This window comes from Protopterus annectens, chromosome 1.part1 (assembly GCF_019279795.1).
Source record: "Protopterus annectens isolate FY-2018-M chromosome 1.part1, PAN1.0, whole genome shotgun sequence".
Taxonomy (NCBI): Eukaryota; Metazoa; Chordata; order Ceratodontiformes; family Protopteridae; genus Protopterus; species Protopterus annectens.
In genome coordinates, this window is record NC_056726.1 from 1,696,086,289 (window position 1) to 1,696,108,818 (window position 22,530).

The 22,530-nt window shown below is 37.5% G+C and overlaps 1 protein-coding gene across 1 annotated transcript in view; it reads right to left on the reverse strand.

Moving 5' to 3' along the window:
* Positions 1–22,530, reverse strand: part of LOC122816615 (pancreatic secretory granule membrane major glycoprotein GP2-like) — a 501,830-nt gene that overhangs the window by 289,310 nt on the left and 189,990 nt on the right. The window contains exon 5 of the mRNA XM_044089528.1: positions 6,211–6,368. Coding sequence (XP_043945463.1) covers positions 6,211–6,368 — 158 coding nt within the window. The remainder of the gene's footprint in view (positions 1–6,210; positions 6,369–22,530) is intronic.

The window sequence follows — 22,530 nt, forward strand, 5'->3', positions numbered from 1 at the left end:
GAAAAAGCCCAAGTGCTAAAGTACCATTGAGCAGCCAGACTTCCTTCTATTTGTGTATGCCATGGAGGCATGCATCTTAATGGTCCAGATTTTCACAGAATATCCAGATGTTCCGTCTACTCATAAAATTTGTGGTTTGCAAACAAATTGCAGAGGAGGGAAGTCACTAAATAATGACATGAATCTGAGTTTCAGAGTTCATATCCTTCATACAATGAACCCTAACACAAATCTTGTTATTCTAGGAGCTTTCTAAAATTATAAAAGCAGCTTTTACAATTGGCCCCTATTTTGGTGCTTTTCCCCCCATTATTTAAGGATTTGCTCACATTTCTTGAGCTTAGAGGTAATGAAGGATGTACAAATGGCAAAGTAAATACAAGGAGAATTAGGCATGTTCTGCAAAACTAAAGAAAAGAAACTAAAGAAATGTAGTAGTACCACAAAACACTAGATAAAAGAAATACCACAGGCAATGACCAAACCAAAAGTACACCAAAGAATTTATTAACTTAGCACCTCGGCTTTTAAGCCTTCAAAGAGTAAAAAACCATAAAAAAACACCATGTTAATATACAAATAAAATTAACAAGCCACACCCACTGCTAATTAAATTAAATTACATATTTCCAGTCACAGTCTTTATTTAACCTAATGGTTCCAGTGTATTACATTTTAAAATATATGAGGTTTCTTTTCTATGCAGCTTACTATTTAAGCTGACCAATTCACCAAAGGACACCTCAACTTTCTTCAGAACACAGCCCCAAATACATTCAGGGCTTGAACTATGAAAGTCCAAATAATGACTGGCTAAAAGGCTGTCTGTCTTAGCATTTTTTATGTCTCTTGTAATACGAGGTGGCCTAATGGTTAAGGTGTTTGCCTTACAAACACATGGTGCAGGGTTTGAGTCTCACAAGGGATAATTGGCTAGGCTTAAAATGCCTCACAAGGGCAGTTAGCCTAGTACTAAACTATGAACCTTAGTTGCTCTTAAAATCGCACTTTGAAACTTCTACTAGTTTCACCAATGTTATATTTATTACAACTGCACTTCAAAGCATATATAACCCCACAGGTATTACAACTAAAGTTACATTTCACAGAAAAATGATGTCTGTTAATGTATTTAAAACAATTGACCACATTTTTGCAGACAGAGCATTTATTACAGGGTATAGTACCTTTGGGCATTGGCATTTCTGTACTAAGTCCCACAATGGGAAGTTCAAACTGATTATGTACTGCCATGTGCCCTAAGTTTCTAGCCCTCTTATAAGAGATCTTCAGCCTATTAGGCAGCAGTCCACTCAATTCTTTGTCCCCAAGTAACATGGGCCAAAACTGGTGAGCAGTATTCACTACTTTGTCACTAATAACATTAAAAGTAGTGACAAAGTAAATACCATTAGAATTAATTTTATTATTACCTGTATAAGAGCTAAAAACATAGGCAGGCCCACTATCATTGTATACATTACCATTGTACAAGTCCCCCAATTAATTTGAGCATTAGGCCATCTTAATTACATTACCCTAGCTTTTGCTTCCACAACTAACCTGGTATCATAACCTCTATCTAGAAACATTTTTTTCAGATTCCAAAATTTCCTGATTAAAAACTTCATCCATTTTACAAAGTCTTTGTATCCTTAAAAATTCATTATAAGGTAAAACTTTCATTAAATTATCTGGATGACAACTACTTCCAGAAAGAAATTGATTTCTCTGTGTAAATTTACAATGTAGCCCTGTATTCAACTAAGTTTAATATCCAAAAAGTTAACCTCTATACCCAGCTGAATACCATCAAATAGTATGCCCATACTGTTGACCTGTAAATCTTCCACAAACTGGGAGGCCGCATCCATAGGACCCTCACACAAATGTGTTTGTGTGTGTGTGTGTGTGTGTGTGTGTGTGTGTGTGTGTGTGTGTGTGACAGACAGAAAGAGAAAGAGTATGCGGATGTGTGTTGGGAGTTGCATATATCTGCATGTACATACACACCCCTTATACGCACAGTACATTAGGAGACTGCCCCTAGTTCTGGAAAATGGTAAAGAGAGAGAAAACATAAGGAAGAATTCTGAAGTAACAAGGCCATTATTTAAAAAGGGAAAACATGTTTTAAACAGTATGGCATGGTCTAGTAGCAATAGCTGACACCTGAGTCTGGAGAAGACAGTTTAATCTGTGACAGGTGTACTTGTTATATTACCTACCCTCATGCCAAGCAAGCCATAGTTAATCCCAGTATTACCAACATGCAGTCATGGAATTTTGCCAAAATAACTGACTACCCAGCAGTTTTATGAGGCTTGACACTGTTCTACCACTGAAAGTCTATCATGTCTCCATAACATACATCATTTAGGCCACTAGATTCTTTATTTATTACATTTGTTTACCGGGATAGTCCGACTGGGAAGAAATTTCAGCGGAGGCCTAGGGAGGAAAACTCCAGAAAAATTCCAACATTACATAAGGAAACAGGTGTACAAGTAATCAACAACTATACGAAATTTAGATAGAGTATCATAAAGAACTGTGAAACATACTTTGAAATGAAATTGGTAAAAGGAAAGAAAAGGAGCAACTGGATTAAGAGAGACAGGATGTTTTAGGATAAAGAGAAGGAAGAGGAGGGAGATGTAGAGGACAAGGAGAGGCTTGAGAACCAATAATTAAAGATGTAATGCTAGGAACGAGTAGAATTAGTGCACTTACAAAATGGCTTTTTTTTAGTTTAGAAATTACTAGATAATAGTAAATTAGTGAAGTTGATTGAAAATCTGCAATGAAATCCGTGATCTGTGTGTGTGTGTGTGTGTGTGTGTGTGTGTGTGTGTGTGTGTGTGTGTGTGTGTGTGTAGTGGTGGGTAATGATGGTGTGTGTGTCTGTCTGTGTCTGTCCATCTGTCATAGTGTATATTTACATGCCTATAATTATCATTTGTGTCTGCATTTGGCTGTGTCTATGTATCTGTGCATGTGTGTGCATGTCTTCACAATTACTTGAAGAAAGCAACATTTAGCAGTATAACACATCTGCATGTACCTGTGACATTCTACTTTATATGTCGTTAGCTGGAGTATTTATTTCAAAAAAATAAACCACTATTGTGATGTAGTGACCGCCTGTGTTGAAATACCCTAATATGTACTTATTTTTTTTGGTCCATCCTACATTCCCTCATTAGCACCAGCCCAGCACTCCAGTGCCTCATCCATGCTGGGTCTACCAGCTGTCTTCTTGCCTCCCCAGTCTATTCCATTATTGCTGGGGCCAGCCATGGACCTTCAGTATCTTGGAGTTTGGTACATCTTTGCATCTGTCATGGGGGTATTTTTTTTTGACCAACCCACTTCCCCTCCCTCCAGATCTGATGGTTTTGCCTGAGAGGAGGCATGCAATGGAGATGCAGCGGCAGTTCAGCCATGTTTCCACCCTTATTCCCCTATTCTAGGCACTACTACCAGTGTTGCATCCCCAGCCTCCTTAGGGATTGACAAAGGAGATGTCCATTGATTCATTCACTTAACCTGGGGATGTTAATGCCCATCCCTCCATGCTGCTCTGTCAGGTGACCGAGCCATGACTCAAACCCAGACTGGCTGGGTTGCAGTCAGGGCTTTATCATTCTTTACCACCAGAACAGTTTCTTAAGTTGTACTTCAATCACTGGGGGTGGGGCTTTATATCCTGTACTGCACTACAGTTTTAAAATACTTCTGAAAAAAAAGCAGGATTTAGCACAGTAGAACTGTTATGAATTGCCCAGAACTATGAGTTTCTGATTTAAAATGCAGTGTTGATGTTCTGTAATAAGTAATATTTCAAAATTGTACATATTTGATCAGAATTGTGAAATGGGGAGCATACAGCAGTTTTGCAATCTTGCATTATACTTCATAGCAATAAAGGAAATAAACAGAAAAAAGTTTAACTTAAATTATTTGGCAGTAAGCAAGTATGATGTCAGATCACAAAATCTGACAGCTGTTGTAATAACTGTATAAATAGCTGTTAAGGTATGGGAGATGAGTCTAGCAGTTTACTGATAAAAGTACGAACATGGGAAGAAACATTAAAGTAGCTTGATTTGACTCTGTAGAGCATTGTTGTTGCATGATTTTTTTATGCAGAACTAATGGCCTGATGTTTCTGAGATTTCAGTTAAGCACTTCTGTCCAGACTTTATAATGATGTAATATTAAGTGCAAAGTGGGCTTTTTTACAGATGTTGTGGCAAGGTTATATACTGGATGTTCAGGTAACTAATACTAATGTAGAGAGGAAATAGCTATGGACTTGGCCCATTGCATCAAGTTCTGGGACATAATCTAGATACTGAAATAATGAGTACCAACAAGCAAGAAAAAAAAAAAAATGTAACTACAGGAGAAGAGCAAATCTTGAACATTGCTATTCTCTTTTGAACTGTTTTTTTGCAAGGGGGGCAAGATCTCCTGCACCCTCACCCCGATGTAGGAGGCAAGCCTCCACAAATGCCACCAGAACTTATATATACAAACTCCAAGATTGCCCAAGGATAGGGTGATATTCTGAGAAATGGTCACCTTGGTCTAACTATGCATTTTTGTGGCCATTCAGTATCCTTTTTTTCTGAACTTGGTCTAGTGGGTCCTGACATTGATACTGTGAACTTTGTTTGAGGTTTCTTCAGTTCTAATGCTAAAAAAGAATGCATTTGTGACATTTTTCATCATACTACAGCCACGACACAAGACACATATGTCTATCTCTCTCCCCTCTCTTATTTCTAATGCATTTGCTTTTACTACAGTGGACAAGACCTGACAGTCCACTCCTTGGGGCTTGTAAGCAGAAGTGATTCCATACTATATTACTATAAAAAAAATTAAATGACACATTTCTTACATATTAAGCAACTGTAAGTAATGTGCCATTCTTTTCTCATTCTGGGGACTAAATTGTTGCCTGTGTAATGTTTTCATTTTCCCAATACATTTTGTATTTTCCACACCCATCACTGTATCTCAGTCCTGGGAATGTTAACACTCTATTAGTTCATTATTGCATTGAATGAGGTACATAAATGGTAGGAGACTTTGAGTCATGTAATTAATTTTAGAGAAATCTGTTACTCCTGTCTTGATTGTCCCAACTTAGTTTTGTTATTATGTCAGCTCATTTTGTGGAGAGTAGAGAATTTTGTATTATTATTTTGTGAAAGTATTTTATAGATTACTGTATTTATGATACATAGTTGTGTATCTGTGTTTATTACCTTGTTGTCAGTAGTTCTGTACTTGGCTTCCACATTTGTTGCCTTTTTGATTTGCAAATTAGCCAATAATATTAAGTCTAAAATAAAGACGAGCCCCATTTGAAAAGCTAAAAGAAAGCAATAACTTTTTCTTCTTCTAGCTTTTCTCAGTTAGGGGTCGCCACAGTGGATCATCTGTCTGCTCATGATTGGCAGTGGAGTTTTACAGTGTTTAGCTGCCAGCCCAGCACCCAACCTTCCACAGAAGGCACACACATGCACTCGCACCTAGGGCCAATTTAGAGTGTCCAATCCACCCACAGCATGTCTTTGGGAGGAAACTGGAGCACCCAGAGGAAACCCATGCGACCACAGGGAGGACATGCAGACTCCACACAGAAGGCACCCCAGCTGAGAATCAAACTGGAGAACCTCTTGCTGTGAGGTGGCAATGCTAACTGCTGCACCACAGTGGCCACCCAAAAGAAAGCAATAACTATGAAATGATCATTTCAAGATGCGAACAAGCTTGCAGGATAGACTTTCCTGAGGTGAATGCCCAGTATAAATATTATAAATATGTTGCTTTACTGGGTACAGATTATGCAGTTATAAAAAAGTATTTTTACTGTTTAATGTTTTCATTCTTGTACCTAGGTCTTGACTGAAAAGGGTCAACAGAACTGCTGACTTAACCTGGTTTTAAAAGTGTAAATAAATAAATAAGTGATAAGCATTTAGTGTTTAACAAAATACAACAATATAATCTCTTTATTTTATAATTGGTGCAAGGTGGTATCCAGTAAGAGTTTATTGGTCCAACAAAGTATGCACTTTCCCCAAAAATGTTGATTCATGCTGCTTAAATTAAACTATATCATATGCTATGCAGATAATAATGGTTACTGTGATGATTAGAATGGACTCACGTTGAATACAGGCTAGCGCTTACCTTATGTATGGGTTCAGGCCTACATCAAGGCTTACGTTGTAGTTCAGTGGGTAAGAGCAGCTGTAGTTTACATTTATATCATTATAAAATATCATAGGTGCAGTTTTGTTAGTTTCAAACAATACATTTATGCTCGTTGTCACATGAGTAGCATTTACCTGTGAAAAAAATAAAATGGATTACATAAGCTGACTGTCTGATATAATATGCTTTTTCAGGATATGCAGGCAATAAGAAAAAAAACAGGAACTCTATCTTTCAACAACAAATGGATGCTTTTTAAGCTACTAAAAACACTGTTACCTAATATCATAATGTTTGCAAATAAAGTACTATGAAAAATATTTAAATATGCTATCAGAAATGAGTTTTAAGATGATAATTTCAATATCACTAAAGTAGAGAACTGTGTGAGTGGATGCAATTCCTTGAATATCACCAAAAGGGGCACATACTAATGGGAGACTGTACTCTGCTAGGTATCTAAAGAATTATCTTTCTAATTAATCTTCCTTCACCCTATCTATCATGTACTAATTAACATGGTGCATAATTCAGAACTTTATGATAGAGCACTTTTCTTCCTGAACTCACAGGCCCAGTTAGTGTGTCAACACCTTGTAAGTGATAAGTTGCATCACTACAGGTTAGTAATTGGTGAATTGTCGGACTTTCAAGGAAAACATTAAACTGTTTGCCTAGGAGACACAACTGGGCACTCAGCCCTGGGGAAAACCATGTGTTTTATGACTCCACACTGATAGACTGCTACTGATGGATTGCTGTTTCTGGCACCAGGCCACAAAAATAAAGTTTAGACTTTGATTACATCTTCTACAATTGTTTTAGAAGCTGGTTGGAGTACAAACATGATATCAATACTTTAAAATAGATAACTAGATAGATAGATAGACAGTGAGATAACACATTGTGTTTGCAATAAGGAACAACTGAAAAACGTAACATTATTACTGTATATTCTGTTAGTGATTGCCCTTTTGCCCAAGTGTAGTCAATTTGGAATGAGAATAACAATGCTGTGGGGGTGTAAGGGACTTGATCTATAAGGAGGCTGCAGGAGGACACACAACAAAAAAAAATGTAGATATTTTTAGACAAATAAAAAGAAAGCCCGTTTGTGTGATCAAAAAACAGCTGATACAAAAGGAAGAAACTGCTGTCCAAGGGTAAAAAGGAACAAATTCCAAATTGGAGAAACTCCCTCCTTAGCCTCAACAAGCAAATAAGATCACTAGTGAAAACCTGCAAAGCTAATTATGAATTGAAACTAGCCTCTGAAACAAAGGGAACCCACAACTCCTTCTTCAGTTATGCCAGAAACCTCCATTGCAAAGCCCAGGCTTGTTCTGAATTAATACTTAACAGTATCACTTACACTGATCCTGTTGACCTAGACAACTTGCTAGCAGATAGGTTCTATGCAAACTTCACCCCCCAACCCGTCCTCCCAAAGGCCCTTTTGACATCCCGAGTACCTGTCCTGTACCTCACATCTCCATAGATCAAGTGTTAAAGGCCTTATCCAAGCAAAAAACACAGATTCCATGGGACTTGATAGTATACTAGGTTGTATTCTGCACCACCTCCAGAAAGAACTGGCTTTGCCATTGACCACCATATTCAACCGCTGCCTATGTACAGGCTTCATTCCAGCAGAGTGGAGAACTGCCATTGTCATCTCCTTGCACAAAAGTGGCGCCACTACTGACCCTGAAAACTATTGTCCCATTAGCTTGACAAGTCTGATCTGTAAAGCCATGAAGCATATTATTGTGGATCACATAAACAAGGGCATGATCTTCAAACACTTGATCCCACCCAGTTCGGATTTGTCAATGGCAGATCTTGCCTGTTGAACCTGGTTGACATCTTTGAGACTGTCACCAATGGCCTGAATGAGGGTAAGTCAGTACATAGAGCTTACCTTGACTTGGCCAAGGCCTTTGATCCAATCCCGCAATCAGGCATCAAGAAGCTAACACAACCTGGTGTAAATCCCTATCTCATCAGGTGAGTGGCCAACTGGCCTCCACCTCCGATAGCAGACTTGTGAATAGTGGAGTTCCCCAGGGATCTGTCCTGCAATCAATACTGTTTGGCATCTACTTCTCAGAGGTCCAGGCAAAGACAAAACGACTGTGGCTGACCAAGTCTGTTGACGACTGTAAGTTGGGTGCTGTCACTAACTCACCAAATGATGTCAACATACTGCAAAAGGGTCTTGCAGCAACTAATGACTGGTGCCAAAGTCATGGCCCCAAGCTAAACTTAAAAAAAATGTATCATCATACCATTCATCAAAACCATGGCCCCTACTGATTACCACATCAATGGCTAGCCCCTAAGCACACAACCTGTGGTGAGAGACCTGGGTACTCCAGTTGATAACAATCTCACATTCGACCATCATGTGCGGCAGTGGTTAAAAAGCCTTTTACTTGGTTCATCTCAGAAGTAAAGGGATTGCATCCATAAAAAAGATTATTGAGTATACCGCCCCATTTGGTATGTACCTCTCCAAACATCTACACCAACTGGAAAAGCCACAAAATACCTCACAAAGAGAATCCATGGCATACAACACCTGCCCTATATGGACAGGCTCAAATCACTATCACTTTCCTTGGTATCATACAGATTGCTCAGAGGTGATCTGTGTCTCACCTACTCTCAGACACTGCCCTACGAGAGATGCTCCATATCCATAAGTCTAACTCATCGCACATTACCTGCTCAAAAGGTCTGAATTTAATATGCAACATCAACAAAACCTGCTAGAGAGACAGGTATGTCTCCCAAAGGCTCCCCTGTCTCCGGAACAGACTTCCCATACATGACAAACAGAGTACCTCACTGAGCCACTTCTAGCTTAACCTTGATGAGTGGATGGGAAACCACAAATTTATCCCCGGGGTTCCACTTGTGTCCCTCACTGACAGGGGCTACAGGTGCAGCCTGAGGTTTCTTTTAGGGGATAAACTCCTGGCTAAGCTTGTAAGGGCCCCGGGAGCCATTAGCCTAGTAACCTCTTATGATCCCGTGATCCTATGATACCACATTCTAGCTTTTTGCATGAGATCGCAATGCAGTACAGTGGAAATAGGTAATTTGCCTTTTCCCAGCTGTAGTGTGATCTTGGAGATGGTATATATAATTAGTATGGGGTGAGGAGAAATGCCTCCTGCAACAAAAAAATGTTTTTTTTCAATAGGTTGATGACTGAGCATTTGTACTCAACCCCTTGCTGCTTGACTTTTTAAGTTTTTTTAAGAAAGAGGCATATATTCGTATATGATTATGTCTCATTTGATCGAATGTTTGTTTTTTATTTAGATCAAATAATGGTTCATTTGATCTTGTCCGCACAACATCAGAACTCATTTCACTGAAAATAACACATACACTAAATATTTTCAAAACTTTTTTTTGAAGGAGGGCAAGTCCCCTGCATCCCTACAGACTCCTGACTTAAATATAATAATTCTACAGTCACACAACTGCAGAGAAATTGAGCTTTGGATACTGAATTATTGCTATACACACATACACAATCTAACTTAAGATTAGCAAAGAACTAATAATGAATAACACAAATTTGAATTAGAATTCATATCCTCCAAAACCAAACCAACAGTGAATTTCTACAAGATAACATAGTTTTCAATCAAATGTAATTCAGCCATTTGTGCTTTAGATCAAATGAGATTTAGATCAAATAATCACCTGTTTTATTTTTAAATCAAATAAACAGTAACTATATACAGGTGTCTATCATGGTTTACTATCAAATGTTCTAATTCACTGAGTACGAATGTTCACATTTTCGAATAATATACTCGAAAACCAGAACATTGAACGCAGTAAATTTCGAACTAACCATGTAAGTAAAATCGAATGTCGAATCTTTCGACTTTACTAACATGCTTCTATCCACTAAACAATAAAACAAACATATGGCAGGGGTGCTCTGCCCCCCTGCACCCCCATATGGGGGCTGCACCCCCCACACCCCCCTACTTTAATATTCTAACTCCGAGATCACACTACAGTGAGGGTAGGGTACATCCCCACTATAGTGCGATCTGGCTTAGAATGTCAGAATTCACAACAGCGAATTCTGTATTGCATTCTCTGATGTCAATTCCGACATTTTTTCTGTTGATATTTTCAGTCGACATACCTCTCACTTGACATATTAAAAATTGCACATGTAGCGATCGAAGTACTGATAATAAACCATCTGTCATGCCATACAAAAGACAAAATAACTAAATGCAATGTGTAGAACACAACTTATCTAAACTTACTTCAACTATACTAGCAAAACTCTGTCTCTTAAATCTGTAGTTGTACTACAGTAAAAGAAAAGAAGAAAAATCTGGAAGTGCACCATCGTCTGTCACACTCTACCACATTATAATAAATCAAACTGCAATATTACTTATGAATCTTTAGGCAAACTCATACTGATAATCAAAAAGTCATAAATTCCCCTTATTACCAAAGTTGTAACTAGTAAAATGTATTGAATAATTTCCTTAGATAAAGTGTGAGTAGATACATTTTTTCAATGACTTGAGATCAGATAAAGTGATAGACAAGTTGTATCACACACACACACACACACACACACACACACACACACACACACACACACACACACACATGCACGCTCACACACACGCACGCACACACACATGCATGCCATACCTCTCATCCTCTTAGTGCAAGAAATCTGGACGAAGCCAAAATATTGGATGGACAAAGATCCAAAAATTGGTACTGATTTTAAATATTGCTCTTATAAACCTAGAAAGTTGATAGACTAACAGGATTTGTATTAGCATGCATTTTCAGAAGGATATGAAAACTTACACTCAAATGTATGTAATTATTTAGTGATTTAATTCTCCAGTGATTTGCCATAAAACCACAAATTTTAAGAGGAATAGATAAAAAAAATATTAGGGAAGAAATCTGGACATTATTTATTTGACATTGGTTTACCGGGAAAGTCTGACTGGACACATGCCCTTTTTCAGTGGAGGCCTGGGGAAAAACGCTCAAGAATTACCCTAATAATTTTATAATTTTACATGAAAAATTAAGATACAATACAAAAAGATAAAAAATCATCAGTGTTTGCAACAAAGATTCATACTGTAAATGAACAAAAGTAAAAATGTATTATGAAATCTTTCATCAATATAATATGGATAAAGTTGGGTGAAGGTGAAAGAGTAGTGTTAAGAGTGGAAAAGAAGGTAGGGGGTCATAGGTAAGGGTTACCTAAAGAAATGATAGGAAATAAAGGCTAGGATATGATTCCAGCTATGAGAGTTGTCATAGCTGGAATCATATCTTAGCCTTAACAGGTGAGAGGTATGACACACATATACATACAATAGTTCTCAACATCTTAGTACAAGAAAAAATCTGAACAAAGCCAAACATAATGGAGGAAAAGCCCCCCCCCCAAAAAAAAAATAGGGCAAATTTTAAACACTGCTCTTATAAATGTAGAAAGTTGCTAGAATAACAGGTTTTGTGTTACCATGCATTTTTTTGAAGGACATGAAGTCTGAAACTCAAAAACTTGTTATTATTTAATGAATTTGGTCCTGACTGATTTGCCACAAAAATCCAAAAAATTCCACAAATTGTATGAGGAGCAGGCCAAAAATATGAGGCAGCACACACACACACACACACACACACACACACACACACACACACACACACACACACACACACACACACACGCACATCACTCCATGGAAGCACTCCTCACCTTGGAGGATGCTGGCATCTGTGCTGTTACCATAACATGTTTCAAGGCTGTTGACAGCAGCCCAGCTGTGCAAGGCTGCAATGCCTTCCACACATTCAGACCTCAAAATGAGCTTGAAGGAATCAGAGATGGAGGTGTTTCTGTCTTAATTAAAACCAAATATACTTTCAAACTGGTTAAACAGCATGACTTTCTTGAACTACTCCATATCCAATTAACTGTTGGGAAAGTACCACACCACATCAATGCTAGCTATAAATCCACCACCACAAACCAGGATAAGCACACTACATACCTTGATTTACTGGAATCCCTCACCATTGAGCCCAGCACCTTAGTCATGGAAGATTTCAACTATTCCTCCATAGGCTGGGGGACATCCACATGCAAAAACAGAGCTTCCTGGACTTTTGCTAACACAAATGTTCTGGAACAGATAGCCTGCACCACCACTAGGGGCTCTAATGTTCTGGACATAGTATTCACCAACATGGGAGATCACTGTACTTCCCCATGCACGATTCCCTCTGTGGTAAGGTCAGACCACAAATCAGTATCATTTGAAGTGACTACTGGATCTGACACCTTCACAGAAACAAAAATTATACTACCACCTACTAAGCAATGGTATAAAAAGCTTCCTACCACCTGCAATTGCAGACATTAGTGATCACTATTCAGAAGTGTATGCAAATGCCCTGTACAAACTGTTAAGCAACTGCATAAACTTTGCTGTACCTGACTGGTTCAAAACCAGGTACTTCCATAAAAACAAGCCACTATGGTGGACTTCAAGTATAAACAGATTACAAAACAAGAGGAAAAAGCTGTTGTCCAAAAGCAAGAGGGATATCACTCTGTAGATGAAGAGTTCCCCTAAGCCTAAACAACAAAATCAGAAATCTTGTAAAGTCTTCTAAAGCAAACTATGAAACAAAAATCACATCCCTAGCCAAAGATAATCATAAGACATTTTTGGACTACATCTGAAGTCTAAAGGGGAATGCCCAGCTATGTGCCAAACTGGTTGTAGATGGGATCACTCGTACTACACTGGATGATATCACCAACCTGCTTACTGACAGATTCAGTGTAAACTCACCAACTTATCCCGAACTACCATATCCTAAAGTACACCTGACACCAGCCCTCTGTTTAGTATCTGTAGAAAAGAGGTCATCTCTCTGTTTGCCAAGACCAAAAACATAGCCGCAATGGGAGAAAATAATATCCCAGGTTGTTTACTAAACAATCCAAAACAAGACCTAGTGGATCCACTTTGCATTAATTTTAATCATAGCTTGAGAACTAACTATGTTCATGTGGAATGGAGAACAGTAACAGTAATCCCCTGCACAAAGGTAGGCCATTAACTGACTCTGGGAACTACGGATCCATAAGTCTAACCAGCCTCATCTGCAAGGTCATGGAAAGAATATCATGGACCTTATCAACAAGGACATAGGTGACCTCCAAACACTGTACACATCCCAGTTTGGCTTTGTTAAGGGTAGATCCTGCTTATGAAACCTGGCTGGTTTCTTTGAGAATGTCAAAAAATCCATGGATAAAGGTAAGAAAGTGCACACAGCCTATCTTGACTTTGCCAAGGCTTTCAACACAATTCCCTACTCTGGCATCATTGAGAAACTCTCCCAGATATGGATTAACTCTTACATTATTTGATGAGTAGTCAATTGGCTCACTGACAGAATGCAAAATTGGTTTCTCCACTTCCACGAGTACAGCCGTCACCTGTGGAGTTCCACAAGAGTCTGTGCTGGGGCCCATACTATTTGGCATCTATTTCTCAGAAGTCCACACCAAAGTAGATGGCCTCTGGCTCACCAAGTTCGCTGATGATTGTAAACTGGGAGCAATCACTGAGTCCCCCAACAATGTCAGCATATTACAGAAATGGATAAGACTAACAAATGATTGGTGCCAAAGACATGGTCTAAAACTAAATACAAAAAAATGCATTGTTATTCCCTTTGACAAAATGGAATTCCCTACAAATTACAATATTGGCAACACCCCCGTAAGTCCAACAGTGGTGTCAGACTTGGGAGCACAGTCTGATAGCAATGCAATCTTTGAACACCAATTTTCCACAGTGGTAAGGAAAGCCTTCTACATAGTGCACCTCATAAGCAAGGGCATAGCATCCAAGTCAAGGATGTTATAACTCCACTGTACTCAACCCTCATCAGATCACTAATAGAGTATAATGCACCCCTTTTCATGTACCTTTCCAGATACCTGCAGCAGCTGGAGAGATCTCAGAGGTTTCTCACTAAGACAATACAGGAACTCCAAACCATGACCTACTTGGACAGGATGAAAGCCCTGTCACTTTGCTCTGTATCTTATAGGTTGCTGAGAGGTGCCTTCTGCCTGGCCTCTAGGGCAATCTTCAACCTTTCCCTAATGGAAATGCTGCTCATCTGCAAGTCAAATGGCACAAGAGTCACTCACTATAGCTTGTGACATTAACAGAATATACTGGAGAGATATATATGTCTCTCAGAAACTGCCACTTTTTTGTGCACAATCTGGAATAGATTTCTTATTCACATAAAACAGAGTTCCTCAGTGACCTTATTCAAATGCAACCTGGATAATTAAATGGGAGTCCACAAATTCACCCCTATGGGTTTCCTCTGGGTACTCCGGTTTCCTCCCACATTACAAAGACATGCATCTAGATCCTTTCTCCCCAAGCCTCTGCTGAAAATTGGCTTTGTTCCAAGTCAGACTTTTCTGGTTAACAAATGTTAAATTAATAAAAATAAATAAATGTCACATCTACATACTGATGATACTGAATTTTATGATGCTATGGATGCTTTAAATAATATTTTTATTTTTGGCTAGAGGCTATAAGCAGCATGATCTGAATGTGAACTATAATAATGTGGTTTCTATGAGGTCTACTAGAGGTAAACCTTTTTTTAGTCGCCCTAATTTCATAAGCAATCTTTGGCTAATAACTTGACTAGCCGTAAAACCAGACTTTCTTTGACTTATGGCAACAATTTGCAACAAGTATGCCATACAGTTAATAAGCTATGGCCCATACTACTTTCAGATGACAAGATTAGATCTATAGTGGGTGATAAGCCTAGTTATGTCTTTAAAAACAATTTATCTCTTAAAAGACAGCTTTGCTATAGAGCAACATTTAAATCTACTGTTTGTTCTGGGCATAAAGGCACTTTTCCATGTAGAAACTGCAAGGCGTGTTGCTATATTTCGACAAGGATGTTTTTTCAGCATCCGGATCATGACATTTTGTTTAAACCTACTTTATATGCTAATTGTAAGTCAAATGGTTTGGTGTATCTGGCTAGATGCAAATATTGCACCTCATTTTATGTGGGAAAAAACATCAGAATGCTTAAGGAATGGATTCCACAACATATAGGTGACATTAGATGTAACAACATGCTCAATGCCCTAGCCAAGCATATTGTTAATTTTCATGGACATGATTTTGATTTTATTGTGTTGCAAATAGTGTGTTTAAATAAAAGATGTGGTGATTTTTAGAATAGGCTAGATATTATAGAAACTAAGTGGATTATTAAATTACAGGCTGACAAGCATCCTAATCTTAATACATTTGTGCCTTTAAAACCAGCTCTTAAAAACATAATACACACCAATAATTGATTTTATGTGATGATTGGCTAATTATTTAACACATTGCATTATTTAAAGGCCTTGTTTTAATGCTGTATTTTATGGATCTGATGAAGTACACTATGTGTGAAAGTGCTTATCCTGTATATTAAAGATTTTCCAGTTTTCAGCCTGGTGGATGCCTGATTTGTTTGCTGCATATTTTTATACTTTATTTCTTATTGGGCTACCTTTGGTTTCACTCAGATACAAGTTTTTTTCTGCTCTTATAAACTTAGAAAGATAATAGAATAGTAGGTCTTGCATTAGTATGAATTTTCTGAAGGGTATGAAATCTGAAACTCAAATGTCTGTCATTATTTTCTAACTTTAGTCTTTAATGATTTTCCACTAATTTGCCAGAAAACCACAATTTTATGAAAACTGGACAAAAAATGTGATGCAAAAATATAAAATAGCCACACAATGGAACCTGTCAAAGAAGGGACACGTTTTAATATTAGTACTGTTAATGAGCAGCTGACAAAATAAGAAAATATACATGCATTTCTGAAATTAAAAGTAATCTATAACTCTGATCATTACAATTATTTATTAATGGTAAACTCCCCTCATTTTCTTCCAAATTTTGTGGTGGGATTATTAATGGAGAGCAACATTTTGAGCCAGAATTGGGGATAGTTGAGAGGTCTGGATATACCTAATTCTATAAAATTATTTATTTGCATGTACTTTTCAACCTCTTAACACAAGAAATCTGGACAAGGCTAAATATATTGGGGGAAAATGCAAACAGTACTAAAAATTGCTCTTGTTAAACTTAGTTGATAGAATAACAGATCTTGCTTTAGCATGCATTTTCCTGAAGAGTATGAAGTCTGAAACTCAATGTCTGTCATTATTTAGTGACTTCATTCCTACATGACTTGCCAGAAAATCACAAATCACAAAGGAACACAGAAAAAATAAGAAGCAAAAATCAATTTATTCTGTAAAAATCTGGGCAGTTAAGAGGTATAGTTCAGCTGGGGCTGTCTGAGTTTGCCACCCTTCCCCCTCACAAAATCATGGTTGAATGGGACCTCCCCCCAGCAGCTATTCCAATGTCCCATTACTTGGCTATTTTGCTCCATTTAGCATAATCACTTTAATGTGCATACTGCTTTACTTCTATGATGATTTGGGTTTCATTTAAAAGTTTTATTTTACATTTTGCAGCACAAACACTAATAAACATCTGCTAAACAAAGCAATGCAGTCTTACAATGAAAATAGACTTAGCATTAAAACTTATCTGCCCTTGAAACTCACATTCATTGAAACAGCATTGAAACCCACATTCAAATAAAATACATATGGGCAGTGGCAGATAAAGATTAACTTTGAGCTGTTTTCAAATCATAGGCCCCTTGTACAGGAAACATACATGTGTTACTTGATACACCTTCCTGACTGGATTAATTTATATTCCTTATATAATACAGTACAGTTGTTATAGGCTGTTTTAAATGTATTGTTTTGAACATTTTTCCAGTAAACAATGAAACAAAATGCATGCACCAGTAATGACAAAACTGCCCAGTTCAGAACATTTCCATCATAAAAGTTTACTCAAGCTTCTACAATCCACCAGTATCAGTAAATATGCACAATCTCTGCAGGAGTAAAAGTCATCAAAATAATTCCATATTAAAGAGATCTGTAACAAATGAAGAGGCTGCTACTAGCAAACAACTTTATATTTCACCGTTTCATCTACAAATAAAATGTCTGTTGCCCTTGAGGAATACATTGCCTATGTTACATTAAAAAAATGATAAGCTAGTAATAATGCAATAGGGAATGGATGACAAACTGATAACAGGTTCATCGTTACTAGGTATCTCCACCAAAGAGGGCATTCTCAGACTGCAGCATCCACCCCCTTTAAAAGTATTACACAGTACAGTATCAGGAATGCATCTATATACTGTGGGAGTAGAACCTAAAGCCTTCTGCATCACAAGCAAGTACACTACCTGTTATGCTATTAAAAATGCAAGCAAACTCAGCATAAGCAGCACTAAACTTCTCTTCATGCTCTCAGCTCCTTGTAAAATCCACTTGACACTCAACTGTATCTCTCAACTTTGAAGTACAAGAAATCTGGAAAAAGCCAATATTTATTGGGGCGGGGGGGGACAAAAGCCTAAAAACTAGGGACACATTTTAAACATTGCTTGTATAATTTTGGAAAATTGCTAGATTAAAATGCTGTATTACCGCCATGCATTTCACTGCCAAGTTTTGGACCCAGGGCCCTGTGCACTACAGTCAGAGCAACATACCACTATGCCAAATCAGCTGTTTCTTGAAAGAGGTAGACTGAAACTTAAATGGCTATAATTTAGTGAATTCAGTTCTCACCATAGCTCTCAACCTCTTAGCACAAAAAACCTGGAAAAAAAAATAATGGGAGAATACAGCCCCAAAAATAGGGACACATTTCAAATACTGATCTTTTAAACAGAACATTGCTAGAATAAAAGGTTTTGTGTTACCTTGTGCTTTCTGAAGAATATTAAGTCTGAAATTCAAATGCCATGCCTGTCATTATTTAGTGAATTCAAAATCCAGAAAATCATATATTTTATGACGGACAGAACAAAATATGAGGCAAACAATTTCACAAGTGGTGGTGGATAGGGAATTCAAGCTATTGCTACCTGCTCACAAGGTACAGGTTTGAGTCTAGCCACCAGGTATATTTAACACACACATACATTTCCTGCAAAATGTCCATTAGCACTAGAAGCACACACACCAGTTTCCTGCAAAAGGTCCACAAATGCAAGCCCACTTAAGGAAGTCCTTCCAAAGTATAAATGCAAGTCCAGTTACATTCAAGCTGTAAATCCTTGATGCTTCAAAGTCTGCACAAGCCATAACTCCTTCCTGCTTCAAAGTACATGAGAGCAAGCTGCTACAAGGCCTGTAGACATTGCAGTCTGATCCCCTTCCAGTCTATGCAGTTGTAACTGCATAGACTTCTGGGATCTCTGAAGTTGTATGTTGTCTTCCTAATCCAGACTGTCTCAACAGCAGTCTGGATTCTGTGACCATGCTCTGGACTGGTTCAGCAGAAGTCTGGATATTTGGAATGCCATGTGTGTGCAAAGTTCCAGAGTTATGAGACTCTTGTTTGTTGTTTTTACAGCTGGGAAGTTCCAGGACTCACATTTGTTGTTTTTATTTATTTTTTCTGTGTTTTTACAGCTGGGGGGCTGCAATCCTGCAGCCCAATAGTACAAGCCATCATTGCCAATGTCTCCCTGCCATTACATTCATGGTCCGCTGACTACCAGGTGCTAAGATCTGCCACATTATGCATACACTGAAGTGCATCTACCACAAGTGCACATAGGTGTAAATGCCTTGAAATGCAATTCTCTGGACTATATGAAAAGAGACATGAGGGACCTCTCAAAATATGTGTCAGAGGCATTCATAAACCTAGCCTTGAGCTGCATACTACCATAGCCAAAAAGAACACTGTAATACAAATAAAAGATTATTGGCTTAAATTGTGATGTGATTCTAAGAGGGCATAAAATATCTGCCTGAGAGGAGATGGTGTTTATGAAAAGTTGACCTTATTTTCAGCTAATATTACTTTTACCTGATGGAACCAGAAAAAGACATCTTAGTGTTGTATAATATTTTAATTTTTTCAAGGTATAAAATTAATAATGATAAAACAAAGGCTATAGCTATAAACTATGTACCCACAAATGAATTGGTCCAGCAATACCTATACTCATGGGGATATGATAAAATGAAGTATTTAAGAATATGGATTGAAAAGGATTTGGTTATGGCATCTAATGATATGTGGAAAGAGAATAAACAAAAAGATAGCATAAAATCTGAAAAAACTGGAAGCTCTTGCCTATGGATATGGACAGCAAGATACAAGAAGTAAAACTGTTTTAGTCCTTTGGTTTTATACATGTTAAGCATATTTTTATCAATCAGAAGAGAAGTTGTGTATAGTAATTCAAATAAAATTGAAGGATTTCTTTTGGGAGAAAAAGAGAACAAGAGTCAAGTGGGAAAAGCTGATCCTCCCAAAAGAACAGGGAGGTTTAATATTAACTGATTAGAAGTGATATTTTAGAGCTACACAGTCAAGACTCTTATACATAATTCAAGCATAAAGCTACAATTCAAAGTGGAAAGGGATGGTGATGAATCAGGGGATAATTTAGGAAATAAGGAAAGAATTACATTTTTCATGTAGGTCTTTAAGGAGAGTAACAGTGGTCATACAGAATAATGTATTCATAAAGGAGTAGAAAGTATACTAGTAACTAAGCCAACACAGGAATGGAAAAAGGGGATATTGCCAGTAGGGATGACAGCTAATAAGGGTACAGCAAATAAACAAAAGAGTGTTGGAATTTACTGAGGGTAGCTGGCAAAGGAACCACAGCAAATAATTAGGGAAGAAAGAGTAATGGAATGGGAAGAGGTCAAGAAGACATTTGGATTGTAGGCTAGTGATCATCTTGCCCATCAGGAACTGATATCAGAGTACAGAAAAACAGAAAGGTATAGGGGCATCCTAAATAAAAGACATACACTGCCTGACTTTTAAACTAAATCTAACAGAAGCTGTTGTTAAAAAATTAAAATTAGAAGGGCATATAAAGTATTGCACTATAACTATAGGAATCAATCAGCAGAGGACAGAATAGACTAGGAAGAGAGATTAGATATGTAATTCACAAAGAAACAATTGAAGACATATGTATGACTGTAGAATATTTAGGATTTTTTTCTGTAAGTATTTGCATGGATATTTTTATATCCCCCAGCAGTTTCCATAGAATATTTCCTCAGGCAGATGGCAAATGTTGGAAGTATGATGGGGAAGAAAATAACTAGGGACATATATTTTGGGACTGGAATGAGCTGGGAAAAAATCTGTACAGAGCACTCTGTCAGGAATAGTGGGCAAGCAAGTGACTGTAACTACTGAAATGTTTTTTTGATCTGGGATTCAGGACTGGAATTTCCTAGACATATTAAAGCCCTGTTAAGCTTATTTCTGTTGGCTGCCAAAAAACAATTACTAAAAAACAGAAATAAAAATTTAAACCAACTATACTTGAGTAGTGAAATTGTAACAGAGATAAAAGAACAGGAAGTGGGATCTTTAGAAAAGGATAGGAGTAAATTACATCGAAAAATGAAAACTGTGGGTGCAATACATGCAGAAAAATGTTTTGGAGGAGGAATGAGGTTTAAGAGAAGACAGGAACAGAATAATTTATCTAATATCATTTGGAGTATGTCACACACATTATCATATATCCTATAATGTTTGAAAATCTGAACCTGATCATATGATTTTATTACTTTTTCATCAATGTAAGCTTGCCTGTGTCACAAATGATTATTCAATAAAGGTGTTTAAAAATGTTAAGAACCCTACAAAAAGCACACATTACCCTGGAAAATATTGACACATGCTTCACCATGAGAACAGTCCCTCAGTGCAGGGTTTCAATGTTTACCACACATGCAGGCCCACTGTATTAAATAAAGGTGGGGTTTTCTCCGTATTCTTAAAAAAATTACCTTCAAACTCATATGACAAAATAAGGACCTGGAACTCCTCAACAGACAACGTTCTATTAACAAACCACTTATAATATCATAGCTAACTATGGGACCTCTTCTATCCCCCCTCAGCTCATAACTCCTAACCAACAGGCATGGCGTCTCTCTGCATTAAGCCAAATACCATTATCCTAGGAGACTTCTATTATTCCTGTGTTAACTGGGTCTTATGTATCCTCAAGCATAATTGCCCTGAAATTTATGGACTCCACCAACACAAATTCTCTGGACGAGTTAGCACCCCAAACAGGAGTAATAAAATTCTGAATTGGTCCTTATCAATATGGGGCAGCTTTGCTTAACAGCAATTGTAATTTTCTCCTGGTCAAATTGGACTACAAATCAGTCACATTTATCTTAAAACTTAAGTTGGAAGCATTTTCCAGTGCCTCAGTATTCAGAGATTATGTGAAGGCTAATCTACAAAAACTGAGTGATGACCTTGCTAAATTCAAAAGCCCCTTTCAACATTATGACCCCACTGCTTATGTAGAATCCTTTACCACCAATTTCTATGCACATGTAACTAGCAAAATATATGAATTGTTCCCCCTCAGAAGTAAATAGAATGACAAATTTAAAAATAAACCCCTGTGGTAGAACCCTTATATAAAACAGACTGTATAATAAAAGAAAACAAAAATCACTGCATGCAAAAATAAATTTAACTCAAGATTTCAATAAAACCTTTGCTAAACTTAACAAGGAAATACAGACCCTGATCAAATTAGCCAAGGCTAAATATGAGATGAAAATAACCATCCAGTCAAAGGATAGGCACAAAAACCTTCTTTAAGTATGACAAAAATCTCAGAAACAGAAAAATCAGATATCTGGCATTGAATAATCCCTTAATATTATGGATGGGATGCTAAATCAAGGAGAAACAAAACTGGATTTTTATTTATCTTGTCAGCTAAAGTAGATGACCTTGGTAATAGATCTCAAATGAATAATATTCATATATTTGGACTTCCTGAAGGTACTTAAGGTAACAATATGATTTCTTTTTTTTAAATGACTGGCTTCCTAAGAGTTTAGATCTACCTGAAGCTCTCTCTTTTGGGATAGCGAGAGCACACCAGTCCCAAGGCAAATCTGCTACAAAACATGGTTCTTCTCCGAAATCTAATGAGGTGAAATTTATTTCATCACAAGACAAAGAACTGGTGCTTAATGCTGCATGGGCTAAGTCACCA